The sequence below is a fragment of the Mesoplodon mirus genome (genome assembly GCF_964341445.2).
Source record: "Mesoplodon mirus genome assembly, chromosome: X".
NCBI lineage: Eukaryota > Metazoa > Chordata > Mammalia > Artiodactyla > Ziphiidae > Mesoplodon > Mesoplodon mirus.
In genome coordinates this window covers 13,965,256-13,979,213 of record NC_138981.1, presented here as the reverse complement: position 1 = coordinate 13,979,213, position 13,958 = coordinate 13,965,256, and the positions used below count along the sequence as shown (strand labels likewise).

The 13,958-nt window shown below is 36.2% G+C and overlaps 1 protein-coding gene across 1 annotated transcript in view; it reads right to left on the bottom strand.

Annotated features, from left to right (window-relative positions):
* Nucleotides 1-13,958, bottom strand: part of MOSPD2 (motile sperm domain containing 2) — a 66,932-nt gene that overhangs the window by 39,504 nt on the left and 13,470 nt on the right. Inside the window, exons 3-7 of the mRNA XM_082609004.1 lie at nt 11,913-12,068; nt 10,196-10,282; nt 8,607-8,761; nt 5,146-5,206; nt 2,856-2,894 (exon numbers count right to left, since the gene is read on the bottom strand). Coding sequence (XP_082465130.1) covers nt 2,856-2,894; nt 5,146-5,206; nt 8,607-8,761; nt 10,196-10,282; nt 11,913-12,068 — 498 coding nt within the window. The remainder of the gene's footprint in view (nt 1-2,855; nt 2,895-5,145; nt 5,207-8,606; nt 8,762-10,195; nt 10,283-11,912; nt 12,069-13,958) is intronic.

Below are 13,958 nucleotides of genomic sequence, written 5' to 3'. Positions count from 1 at the left end.
TCCCACATGCTGTGGGGCGACTAAGCCCACACATCACAACTAGAGAGCCTGTATGCCGCAACTACAAAGCCCATGAGCTCTGGAGCCGGCACGCCACAACTAGAGAGAAGCCCGTGCACTCCAACAAAGAGCCCGTGCACTGCAATGAGAACAAAAGATCCTGTGTGCCTCAACTAAGACCCAATCCAGCCAAAAAAATAAAAATAAAAAAAAAAAATCAAGAAGTGTGAGTCCTTCCATTTCACTGTTTTTTTTCATGATTATTTTTACTACTCTGGGTCTCTTGCATTTCCATATGAATTTAAGGACAAACTTGACAATTTCTGTAAAAAAAAAAAAGTGGGGGAGGCAGCTGGGATTTTGACAGGGACTGCATTGAATCTTAGCAATATTAGGTCTTCTAATCTATGAACAAGAGATGAGTATTTACTTAGGTCTTGAATTTCCTTCGATGGTGTTTTGTAGTTTTCAGCATGAGTCTTCAACTTCTTTTATTATTTCTGAGTATTTTGTTCTTTGTGATGCTATTATAAATGGAATTGTTTAATTTCATTTTTGTATTATTGCCAGTGTACAGAAATACAACTGGTTTTGTGTATTGACTTTGTATCATGCCACCTTGCTGAACTCATTTATTAGTTCTAATAGGCTTGTGTGTGTGTATATTCCTTAAAATTTTCCATATAGAAGATGTCACCTGCATATATAGATAGTATGACTTCTTCTTTTCCCATCTGGATGCTTTTTATTTATTTATCTTGCCAAAGTGTCCTGGCAATGTAAGTGGTAAAAGCTGACAACCTTGTCTTGTTCCCGACCTTAGGGGGGAAAATATTCATTCTTTTACTGCTAAGTGTGATGTTAGCCGTGGGTTTTCATAGATGTTGGTTTTACATAGATGCCCTTTATTGGGGTGAGGAAATTCTCTTCTGTGAAAAATTAACCTTACCCAAAGAAAGGTCTAGCCTTTACCCTCAGCTTCTGGAGGTAACCTTCATGCCTGTTGGAGTGTCTTTGTTTGCCTAGGGAGCCTGAGTCATACTGGAACAATACAATTTAGGGTGGGGGCTTTGGGTCACACAGTATCTGTAGACCTCTGGAGAGACTGGAGACTGAGATGAACCATGTGATAAACTGGTCAGGCCTAGGAAATGGAGCCCCAATAAAAACTCTGAACACTGAGGTTTCGGTGAGCTTCCCTGTTTGAAAAAACTTCATGAGCATTGTCACATATTGATGACGGGAAAGTAACACACTCCACATTTGGTACTTCCCTGGATTCTACCATATGTTTTTTTGTTTGTTTGTTTGTTTGTTTTGTTTTGTTTTTTTTACCCTTGGCTGATTTTAATCTGAATTGTTTCCTGATAATAAACCATCACTGTGAGTACAATAGCTTTCAGTGAGCTCTGTGAATGATTCCAGTAAACCTGAGGGTAGTTTTGGAAAACCCTTGAACTTACAATTAGTGTCATAAGTGAGGGTAGTCTTGTGTGAACTACTGTGATCCGACTAACTTTGCAGTTGTCCCAACTCTTTGAACCTTCTATTCCTAGTTGCTTGGGTGCTTTTATCAGGAGAGTGTAGTGGATTTTGTCAAATACTTTTTGTGTCTATTAAGATGATCATGTGGTTTTTTTTCTTTAGTCTATTAATATGTTGGATAACTGGTTGATTTTCATATGTTGAACCAACTTTGCATTTCTGAGATAACTCCCACTTGATCATAGTATATAATCCTTTTTATATGCTGCTAGATTCAGTTTGTTACTTTATTGAGGGGTGGTCCATTTATATTCATAAAGGATATTAGTCTGATATTAGTTTTCTTTTCCTGTGATGTTTGTTATTAGGGATATACTTGCCTCATAAAATGAGTTGGGAAGTGTTTTCTATTTTTTGGAAGAGTTTGAGAAGAATTGGTGTTGATTCTTCTTTATATGTTTAGTAGAATTTACTAGTGAAGCCATTTGGGGTCTTAGCTTTTCTTTGTGAGAAATTTTTTGATTACTAATTCAATTTCTTTTGTTATACTTCTATTCAGAATCTTGAGTCCATTTCGATAGTTTGTGTCTTTCTAGAAACTTGCCCATTTCATCTAGGCTATCTAATTTCTTGGCACACAACTGTTCACAGTATTCCCTTATAATCCTTTACATTTCTGTAAGGTCAGTAGCAATGTCTCTTATTTTATTCCTGATTTTAATAATTTGAGTCTTTTTTTCTTCATTAGTTTAGCTAAAGTTTTGTCAGTTTTGTTGAACTTTTCAAAGAACCGAGTTTTGATTTCATTGGTTTTCTCTACTGCTTTCTATGTAACAACTGATTGGCAAACACAAATGAAAATGCACATTCTGAAAATAACATTAAATTTACAACCACATCCAAGTTGGTAAAGAATGTTTTTCAATGGTTTAAATTTTTTTTTGCCAAAAAAATATACCATGACTGTCCTAAGGATTATGTGACTATAGAGATTTGGACTAAATTTTAGACTCATCCCATTTTCTTCCTCAACACCTGAAGCCCATGAGAGAACCTAGCCAAGGTCTGCATTCTGTGACATATCCCATCTGTAGATGACAAATAGGCTTCTGGCTATAGTTTTACCTGAATGACTGAACATTTTAAAACTGTTTTTAGACAAGACTAATGGGTATCCCCAGAGCCTGGGGGTACAATGTTAGCCCAGTTTGCTTAGTAACAGCCTTTGCGTGTTCTAGCTCCAGCCTCTTAAAATTACACACCAAACACAGTAACATTCTTTTTTAAACAACCACAGAAATATGGCTAAATTGGCAAAGAAAAAAAAAATCAGACGTTTTATGTTAGGAAAGTGTAAGTAATATACTCACCGTTCATTATCCAAGGCATATCAAAGATCACCATTTTTGCTGAAAGATGAAAACAAATTCATTGTCTGTGACTTAGTACCACAATAGTAGTCACTTATACCTGGCCTAAAATAAACGAGTGATCTAAATGTATCTAAAAACTGAGATGGATGACTCAGTTTTAATTCCATAAAGTGTGAGTGGTGCTAGAACTAAACTGACTTCTCACAATGGTGAGGGGCTCACCTAGGAGGATGGCTTGTGTGAAATGAATAATGTACTATCACTGCCCTTTGGCAAATAGCGTGTTCTTTTATTCATTTATTGTTTTTGTTGTTTGCAGAAAGGTACCAAAAAACAGTAAGTGGGTAAGTGGAAACTCTGGATGTGGCATGTCCTATTAGTGCTAAAGTCCACTGAGCTTTAAAATGATTTCAATGTCTAATTTATGGCTTCAATTCTAGTTTTCTAGATATTATATTGTTAAACCCACTCTGACAGTTGCCCCATTTTTAATAAATCATTATGTTTTAAGAAACAAAAATTATTTCAACTTTTCTTAATATTATGAGCCTCAGGAAGCCAATAATTCCAAAGTATACAGGAATTTTATTTGTATACTTAGATGAAGATATTAAGCAGCCCTATTAACAATTGTGAGAAAGAATCAGAACCCACAGAGGGGATTTTTGATAACAAATTCATTCTTCTATTCCAGATGAATCAAAACATAATTTCATTCTTCCCTGAACAGAGAACTTCCTAGAATGATTATAGGACAAATAATGCACATGTAAGGAACAAGGTACTTGCAAAGAGGTACCCTGGTGCTCAGTACCTCACTCTTCATCTGAGATATGCCTAAAAAGATTTTGACTCAAGATTTTAAGAATATTATATTTCATGACAAATTGTGAAACATAATCAACTTAAGATTCTATAAAATTCAATGTCTGCAAAACATTATGTAGCTAGAATAAATACATTATCTCTAGTTATTTGGAATGACAGTGTTCAATTCATCTTTATATAGACCAATGAATTTATTAATAGTTTTCTCAAAAGAATCTTAGATGTGTTTTATAAAGTAATAGTAATATTTATGCTCTTTATAAACAGCTCTTCACAAACCCCTTTCGATATTTCAATAAACAAGTGGATATTTTCATTTTGTACATGAAAGAAAAAATCTAATAATACAGGGCAGTGATTCCCTACTGACCAATGACTGGCACCACTCAGCAAGTCTTAATGAATTAGGGTATATGCCAGATCCAGGAAGAATTCAGAAGGAACAGCAGATCCTACGGGTTCCCCAAACTAGACATTCCTTTTACCTAAAAATGTTCATGAACACTCTCTCTGAAGACACAAGAGCACAGGGCTAGGAGTGGCAATGATCCTCGATATCCACCATGCTTTCTGTCTGTTTCTCACATCACATTAACACTAATGTGAAAGCACATCGAAATAAAATGACTTAGGCATTTCATGCTTTAGTGTCACCTGAGTCACAAGTCCCCAAAGACGCTAATTGTGGTATTTGCCAGGGGTGTGCCCAGGCAGACCTGTGAGTTTCCATTTCTGATGTCCCTGTTGCCTCTCTTCTGTCTCTTCACTTTCAACCCACTGGGGTTTTTAAAAATATTTGACTGTTTATGTGGAATGGCATCTTGATTTCCCTAGGGGGAAGCCATCATGTAAATCTATCAAGTCAAAAATGAATATATAAGATTTAGGAGTTCTTCATTCAGGCAATTAATAGAAGAGTCACAATTAAAAGCAAACTCCAAATGCCAGATTCAAATGTCATGCACACTAGTCAAGTGTTTTCTTAATGACAATTTAAAAATAGCAACTAGAAACACAATGTACTTTATGTATGGGTATTGCTTATCACACAGTATACTTTACTTACCAATATTGCTCATCTGTTTCTTGCATGTAAGAAGTTCCAAATAATATTTAAAATTAATTTCTCAATAGAAAAATTAGTAAAAATGGGATAATCTTGGAAATAAATGTATGTTTTTACGTCTCTGTGTGTGTGTGTGTGTGTGTGATAGGATGGCATATACACAGATTATAACTTGAACTCTTAAAACTAACTGTAAAGGACAATGATTATTTATGAAAAATTTCTCCTGTACCTACTAGGATATGTACTTCAACTTCTAGAACATATTTAAGCTCTTCACCAGAAAACAATGTCTCAGGTATTAAAGTCTAAAATAATACGAAGCTCCACAATTCTTAGACACTGTCTACGGTTTCGCTATATTGTATTTTTATAAAGGAGGAAGTTACTTACAGAGGTATTTAGGGTAATAAACCTTAAAGCAGTTGATGATGAAGCGTACAAAGTCCATGTCCTAAAAGAAAGATTATACATTTAAATCTTTAAGACTGTCCACATTAGAGAATTTTAGATTGCATATATCTAAAGGTGATAAATTATTAAATATAAATGAGGTAATTATTAAATTCTCTAAAAAATAGCTCATAAATAAATATTTATGTTCCCGGGAGTTAGTTTTTAAGTCATTAAGCTACTTATAATAATCAGTCCTAAAACTGAGTTAAAGAAATTAGCTTAAACATCATTCATGTTACCCCAGACTAGTTAAGATACTTCACGCTACTAAGGTAATGTGGCATTATAAAACGGATCTAAAGAGGAACCCCCATAAAGAAATTCTAAACATCTGTTGAACAATTAAAGAATTATTAGAACAAGTATATAGTTTTCAACCTGACTACTTGGAATGACAATATATATGCATGTTAATTCTGATATGTTTGTTTTTTAAACCTAATTTCTATACCTAATAGTCAATAAAATATATTTTATTAATCTTTTATACAACAGTTAATCTGATCATATTGGCCTGCTGTATCTACTTCACTTCTAGCTTCTTTCCTCTTGTGTAGGAGCCTAGAATAAGAAATAGAGTTTTTTCGTTTATATTTAAATGTTGTTCATTGACTTCAATTTCTAGGAGACACAGCTGACTATTGGTTCTACTGCACTGAACACAGCAACATGAAACTAGATTATTAGGGTTACTATTCACATGGATCATTTCATTCCATATGTTTCCACTGGCCACAGGCTGACTTACTGATCAGCCATCTTATAAGGACTGTAGGATGAAAGATACAACCAGGCAAACTTAAATCCATCTGTTACTCAAAGGTGAGCTGCCCTAGAGATCTAAGTCTATAAAGTTATTCCTAGCATGTGAGTTGTAGCATCTTTAACGCTAATAAACTGAAAATAAGCATCCATAACTGTATTACGTATTTATTATGGGATAAATCCTAGCATATAATACCTTTATAACTAATCATTATATCCACGGTGCACAGAGTTGAATAATTTGTAGTTAAGTAAGAGTCAAAGAAGATATCTCAAAATAACTAGTTATGTAAAGATTTGGTTACCTAGTATATGATCTGTGGCCTCCAGACTTTGCCCCAAAAGTCTCTGTCCAATATTCTTTTCATCTTTAATTGAATAACCTTGCTTATAAAATCCCAAATTACTGCTAATTCAAGTCGATTTGATAGGATGCCACTGGTGTACGTGTATTAGTGGGTACTACATAAAGAAGCTCCATGAAACCCATTGCTCTGCATTCTGTGAGGATGTTTTTAAGGATGCTATTCATTATCTTGTAAAATGTCTTCCCTTTGAAGACCCATGAAAGACTTTTCTGGACTTCCCTGGCTGTTCAACGATTAAGACTCCACGCTTCCAATGCAGGGGGTGTGGGTTTGATCCCTGGTGGGGGAACTAAGATTCCACATGCGTGCAGCCAAAAAATAAAAAATAAATAAATAAATCAAAAAAATTTTTTAATTAAAGAATAAAACTGGAAAAAAATAAAAGAAAGACTTTTCTTCTGGTTCAAATATCAGCAATAGATACACTTCTCCTAAGATGCTGGTTTTAAAGTATGTCCACTGACTTATTTTATTTTATTTGTTTTATCTTTACTGGAGTATAACTGCTTTACGATGTTGTGTTCACTGAGTAATTTTAAATGATTCCATTTCTTTCAGGCAAGCTTAAAGCCAAATTAGTGGCCTAACTCTAGTAAATAATTTAAATTTTGACTTGCAATTATGTATACATCTTTAAAGGTTGACTTAAATCTTTTCTGAATTATGAGGGTCATGTATAAACGTAATTCAGTAAGATTCTAGTATTTGAAAACATTAATGATTTAACTACTTAGTAATGCAAATAAACTTTATAAATTAAAGATAATGAAATAGTATATAAGTAGCTTGAAAAATAATCAGCTCAATTCCTTGCCCCTGTATTTGTCAATAAAAAACATTAACATTTATTTTTTATGATTCTGGGTTAATAATTAGAAAACTATCATACCTAAAGGATAACAGAATCATAATTTGTTATTATGCAATATTTATCTAGGCATTTTGATTTAGATTTTGGGTATAAAATGGTTTACTCTGTAATCTAGAACTCATTGACATGGAAACTAGATTGAAAAAATAATCCAGGGCAAATGACTCTTAGAGACAAAGAAAGATGAAAAAAAACTTGTAGTCCCACTGCCTAAAAAAACTCTAGCCTGTTTTTTTGTTTGTTTGTTTAATGTCTAAGGCTTCCCTTTTGGGGGCTATATACCACTATGATATAACCCTGTCGCCCTTTTCTCTCTCAAAAAAAAAGCTATTTTCCAATATTACTACAAATTCTTTACAAACACCATTTTACATAGCTACACATACTCCATCAATTAGATACACCATAATTCACTTCACTGTGTCGACATTTACATTTTTTCTAATTTTTCACCATTTTAAATGACACTCTGAAAGAACATTTTGAGGTACACTTTTTCTATACTCAGGTTCATTTCTTTAGAATAGATTTCCAGAAGTTAGTTACCAGGTAAAGAGTATGAATATGAACACTTCAGGGATATTAACATACTTGGCCAACTGGATTTTGAAAAAGATTTCAACACTGCCCCAGGCATGTCTCCGAACGCCACTTCACTGCTACCAGAATTAGCCCAGCTTTGAGTGTTAGAGACAACAGCTCTAATAAATGCGCCAACAAATCCCCATCGCTGCTGAAGGGTTTGTAGTTAGCACTAAGGTCACAAGGGCCCAAATTAAAGACCGGTAAGTTTTATTTATTTTTTAAGCTTGGCAAAATCACCTGAAGAAAACTGGTTTCCAAAGCTAACCAAATCAAACAGAAAGTGAACCTAAACGAGCAAACAAAAAACCTCAACAAAATCACAAAGTGCTGGATGTGCAAAAATGCAGGTGAACATCTCGCCACTGCAAAACACGGCATGTGGGTAATGGTACGCTGGAGAGCATACATTACTGTACTCCACATTTCTTGAGTGCATTACTCTGCGCCAGGCACAGGGGAGGTGCTGTATAGGGTGTTATTAGCTCTGATAGAAAAGTTCACTGTTACCACATCTACTCATTACCCTGCCAGCCTCGACGTCTTCCTTCCATATCCTGTGTATCAGACAAGGAACATTTCTAGGAAATCTACAGTTTCAATGCCAAATACTGAAGCATATTTAATTTTTTGCAAATCCTATTCCACGCTTGACTTCACTCATGATGCAGGGGGTGGAAATAAATCCCAAACATGACTTGGTTAGCTCTGTTTTACAGGACTACTTGGTCAAGGGGGTAGTGGCAGGGAGCACAGGAGAGAGGGAGGATGCCATGATAAACAATGATTTAGAATTAATGAAAAATGCTTACTATGCTATTTATTCCAGTCTCTGACAGGTCAAACATCACTGTTACAGGTTTCCCATTTTCTCTCTTAGCATACCGTTCCAACCAGAATGCAATAAGCTTCTTTTTGTCCAATATGGTCTTATGGTCTTTTATATGATACTTCACCCTGATCCAGACTTTAAGCAGGTCATAAGATAAAAATAAGAAAAAATATTTATGGCATTATAATATTATTTATGCATATATTACATCATTCCTTTTCCTTGACATTTGTCTTTATTTTGTTTCTCAGATTAAAAACATCTCTTCGAAACAGTATATACTTGGGAACCTTAAAGAGTAGCAGAAAGGTAAACTATTTTCCCCCCTTAGAAAATACACTTCCCCCCCTTAGTAAGTAAGGGAAAAAACAATATTTGGCAATAACCTAAAAGTACTCTACACTGTGCTTAACAAAAGCAGAGTACTAGAAAAATGTTCCGTCCAGAGGAAAAGCCCAGACGGAAGCGTGATGGCAGCATGAGCAGGTGTCGTGTGTGGGGACGGAGCCTGGCAACCATTCAGAGTGGTGACAGCTAGGACAAAATGTGACGAGCGGTGAGAGGAGCAGCTAAACAGAGAGACAGGCGGGGCTTGAAGGACTCTGCATGAAATGCTAAGGGGGTAGGGGTTGGGAGTGAACTGAGTAAGTGCTACTGAAATCGGAGGAGGGGCTAAAGTGAAGCTCTATGTCCAGGAAGAGCCAATGGCTGTGGGCCGAGCTGGGAGTACAGGGAGGGCGGGTGGTGGCACGCATGCGGTTCAGCTGTGTGTTGTATTGAAGGCGGCCAACCATCAATCCGGTGGGCAGCTGGATGTGTACATGCATGTGGCCTGGGGACAACCTGAGGTCACCGCTGTTGGGGGGAAGGCAGCTGAAGGAGCCAAGGTACTTGAGATCACCCAAGGAGACTGCATCAGCTGGAAAGGAAAAGAGGCCAAGAAAGGAACAAAGCCTGGGAAGCACATGTGAGGTACAGGTGGAATAAGAGGAATGGGAAAGGAAGGTTGAGGGCGAGCCAGCAATGGAAGGAAAACGCTGCGAGAGCACCGATCCAACAGGAGCCGACCACGGGCCACACACAGGGCGTGCAAGGCGGGCACAACCGTGCAGGAAACTGCCTTGGCAGGACATCTGCTCAGAATGGGGCTCTGACACGCCTGCTGAGTCCCAGCATTGGTACAAACCAAGTTATTCCTCTATCCCCTTTGCCCAAAATTCGGCTTGGCCCATTTAGCCACCCTTAGTGACTATCAAAAAGATTTTCCATAAAGATATTGGGTTGAATTTTAACATCAGTAAATTAGAAAGAAGATAATGACTCTGAGTTACATCATTTTGGCTTTGTGATGGGATGTGGCATTTGCCTTTACAGCCTACTTTATTATAATGCAAACACTACATTCAACTGCTAAGTATCTGACGCTTGGTCCAGCTGGCCCTAACAATCCCTACTGTAGGAAACCTGACGTGTGGTACATAAGTAGAAAGCTCTGCCTATTATTAATTCAGTTGAGATGGATGGCTACATCTCAAAATCCTGAAAAGCCAGTACATACATTATACTTACACAACTTGTTGCCTTCTTTGTCATAACCGTGGAGATAAATACCACCAATTTCCAATAACCACCTGGGAATGGAGGCTTCAGTCAGGTCTAAAAAGTGATAAAGTTTGATGAGTAATTGTAACTTAGAGGCCTTTTAAAAAGAAAACTTACAACATATAGGTTACTGTTAATATAGTAGCTCTGATATAAAAAAAAGATAAACTTATTAAAAAAAGAAAAAGCTTATGCAAACATCTGGAAAGAACCTCCGACGATAAAAAATGGTGTTTCTTACTAAGTAGAAAAAAAACTACATAAAGACACAGATGACAGAAATGGAAAAAATCCATTTCCTTTTACATATCAGCCATTATGATGTGGACACATCTCCATGTTCTAGTTGTATTTCACATAATGACTTGCAAACAAATATTATCACGATTGGACAATTTCAAAAGAACATGGCAGTAAATATCCACATTATAGCCTCAGAAGTGGTATTAGAAATCAAAGTTTGATAACCAGTAGACTCTAATACATTTATAATCTTGGGGCAGGTGGGAAATACTTCAAGAAAAATGCTAGATCCTTCAGCAGGAGGTCCACTGTCTAGTGAGGCCGAGAACCAACGCAGCAAGGCAGCAAATGTCAAGGCTTTTGTGTCATTCATCAGTACTTCTCCGAGAACTCTCAAAGATTTATCTTTCCCCACCCACCTTTCATCATCTCTCTGCTGTCTGCCACTGGAAACTAGCAATTCTATGCAAGAGAAAACTATTGTTGAGTTTAAAGGTTTATTCTGTACTTAAATGATTTAGAGACATCAGGTTTACATTTCTTTGCTTGACTAATAAATGCTTCACTGTTGAAATTACCTACAGTTTTTATATTTCCAATCAAATTATTTTTTAAATACTCTCCTTTTGATAGATTCCTTCTCCAAGTAGGATGACTGGGGAGAGTATCTGCTCTGGATTTATTTGTTGACTATTTTGTATTAAGTCTCCAGACTCAGTCATTCCAGAGTTTATAATCCTCAAGGTCAGGAAATCCTTCTTTATACCCCATCGAAACTAGTAGTTGTGCCAGTTTCTTCCTGTTAAATTTTTTAGGAGGAGAGAGATAACGGGTAACCTTTCCTGAAAAGAGTTCTCCATTTACTTGAACACTATTATAAAATCCCCTCTAAGATTTAAAACTCCTTTTTTGGGGAGGTGGGGAATTTCAATCTAGAATTGGGCCTTGAAATCAAGAAGTTAAGAGGAGGCTGCTATAGGCATCCTTGGGGATAAGCTTGCTTTTTGGGGACTCCCATTCATATAGTAATTCCACATGGAGCACCTATTAGCACAAGGAACTCTGGGAATAGAGACAGACACCAGGCAACAACTGAGAAAAATAGGCAAATAGTATCCCCTTATTTCTAGGCCTAGTAGCGAAGATGCTGTCTTGGTATTTTAATGGTTCTAAACCAAACAGACAGAATAGGAGACTCCACTGTGAGTGAAGAATGTGACTGTGATTCTGCTCCTTGGTGATCTGATTTCCTTATGAATAATCCTATTTTAAGATTTATTCATAAGATGCTCCTTTCAAATGTTACTGGGTCTTTATAAAGCATTATATTCTGATATTTCTGATGACTGCCAAGAATATTTGCAAATACGCTATAAGTGTAAAATAGTAACATTTATGCAGGGGATACAGCACACAGTCAAGGTTAAATTGAACAGCTTACCATTGACAGACATTTCTTTCCTCCACTGAAAACTCTCATCAAGCATCTTCAGTGTTTCATCTACAACATTATGCCTCCAACATAAGTAACTTTCAACCCAGTTATCATCTTGTTGTAGTCTTTCAACATCACGTGGATCATACTTATCTGACTTATCTAGGGGAAAAACAGTAATAAATATCCAAGTCAGATAAATTCAGCAGTGAATGATAACCAACACTAATACCAAAGGAGAAGAAAGACCTGGAAGATAAAGCTAAGCTACTTGAAGATAGACACAGGGATGCAGTTCAGATGAAAATGCAATTTAAAGGACTGATGGAATTTCTAAGTGTGACTAGAATAAAGTTATCTAAAAATTGCAGCTTTATTTTAAGACAAGCCACCACAGATTTAAAAAATAAGACCATAGTAAAATATTTTGCATAACCCTCTAAAACCATAAACCAACATCTAGGAAGATCAATTATGTTATGTGAACTTAAAATACTCACCCTAGTCAATGAAAAATGAACTTTTATGTATAAAGAAAGAACTAGGTTGTACTTTAAAAGACGTGTTTGCCAAGTGTCTTTTTTGAAAATGAACTAAATACAAAATGGAAAACTATGTATGTAGCAGTCAACATTTCCCATAATTCATTGGAATAATTGTTGCCAATAACTTCTCATTATCCACCTACACACATGCTGTGTTCTCACCAACCTCTACATACCTCTATATCCTCCCCTTCCACACCCCACTCTATTTTTCTGTAACTGAATTTTCCTTGTCTCCTCACAACCACCTTTGCACATCCAAATTCTACCATTCTGCAAGACTCCTTTCAAATGCTTCCTCTTCCATAAAAATTTTCCCTGGGCCTAGAAGTAATTCCTTCCCTCCTGTGAATAGCTACAGGACCTAAACTACGCACTTAGCACCCCTGAATCAGAGTTACTTGTGTTTATGCCCTATCTTCCCATATAGAGATCGTAACAGCACGGTCTACATACATCCCCCAAAGCAGATTACATAGTGCCAATGAAAAGGCCTTCGGGAAACGTTTGTTGATTGAATCTATTCCTTCTCTATTTTTTATTTTCTCTGTCAATGGTACCCTCCCAGGGACCCAAGGAAGAAACTTCAGAAAATTGCCTGGCTCCTTCATCTTTTTTTTTTTTTTTCCCCTAGTTAGTTGCCAAATTGTATAGATTCTCTCTCGTCTCCAGTAGTTCTGAGTTATTTCAGGCCCTCAGCGATAATAGCTGAAAGGGTGGGGAAATATAAAAAGCATCTGTGGAATTATCTTCAAGTCCCAATTTCCTTATCTTTAAACTATTTTAGATACTCACAGGGTTGTGTGAGGATCAGAGAAAAATGTATATATGAAAGTACTTGAAAGTTTCAAGCACTATAAAATATAAGATGAGGCCATAAATCATGTATTTGTAGAGTGTTACCTTGGATATGGCTTTCAATATCTGGGCTGTATTTTTCTAATCTTTACAATGAGTGGTTCTGTTGTAGGTAAACCTTGGAAAATGGTATTTTAGCTCTGTCTATAAAAGTTCATCAGTATTCAAAGAACAACTTTTCTTTAATTATGATTTATAAACATGAGTTGAGATATAAAAAAATTTATATACCATTTAGCAGCAAAAAGGACCCTGGGAGCACCTGCCCCTAAAGTCAGATCATCCAGTTTGGCCACTGGACAGCTGTCTCCACTGGACCAATATAGTGTTTTCCTTGAAATTACTGTCTGACTTCAAGAAAATTTCTCCCAAATACCCCAGTCTGAATAACCATAGTTTACTTAACAGTTGTTCTTTCAAATAAAAATGGCGGTCCATGAAAAATGTGACTAATTTAGCTAGCTACTCAAATACGCATAAGTATTTAATGTGTACTTCCTGATTTTCTTACCCAGAACATTTAAAGTCCATGTACTCAAGGGTCGAGATTTAATAAAATTTACTGCTTCATCGGGGGCTTTCTACAATAAAATTGACTTAAAAAAAAGTTTTAACTGAGAGTGCTGACAATGAAGACTATAATGGCCAT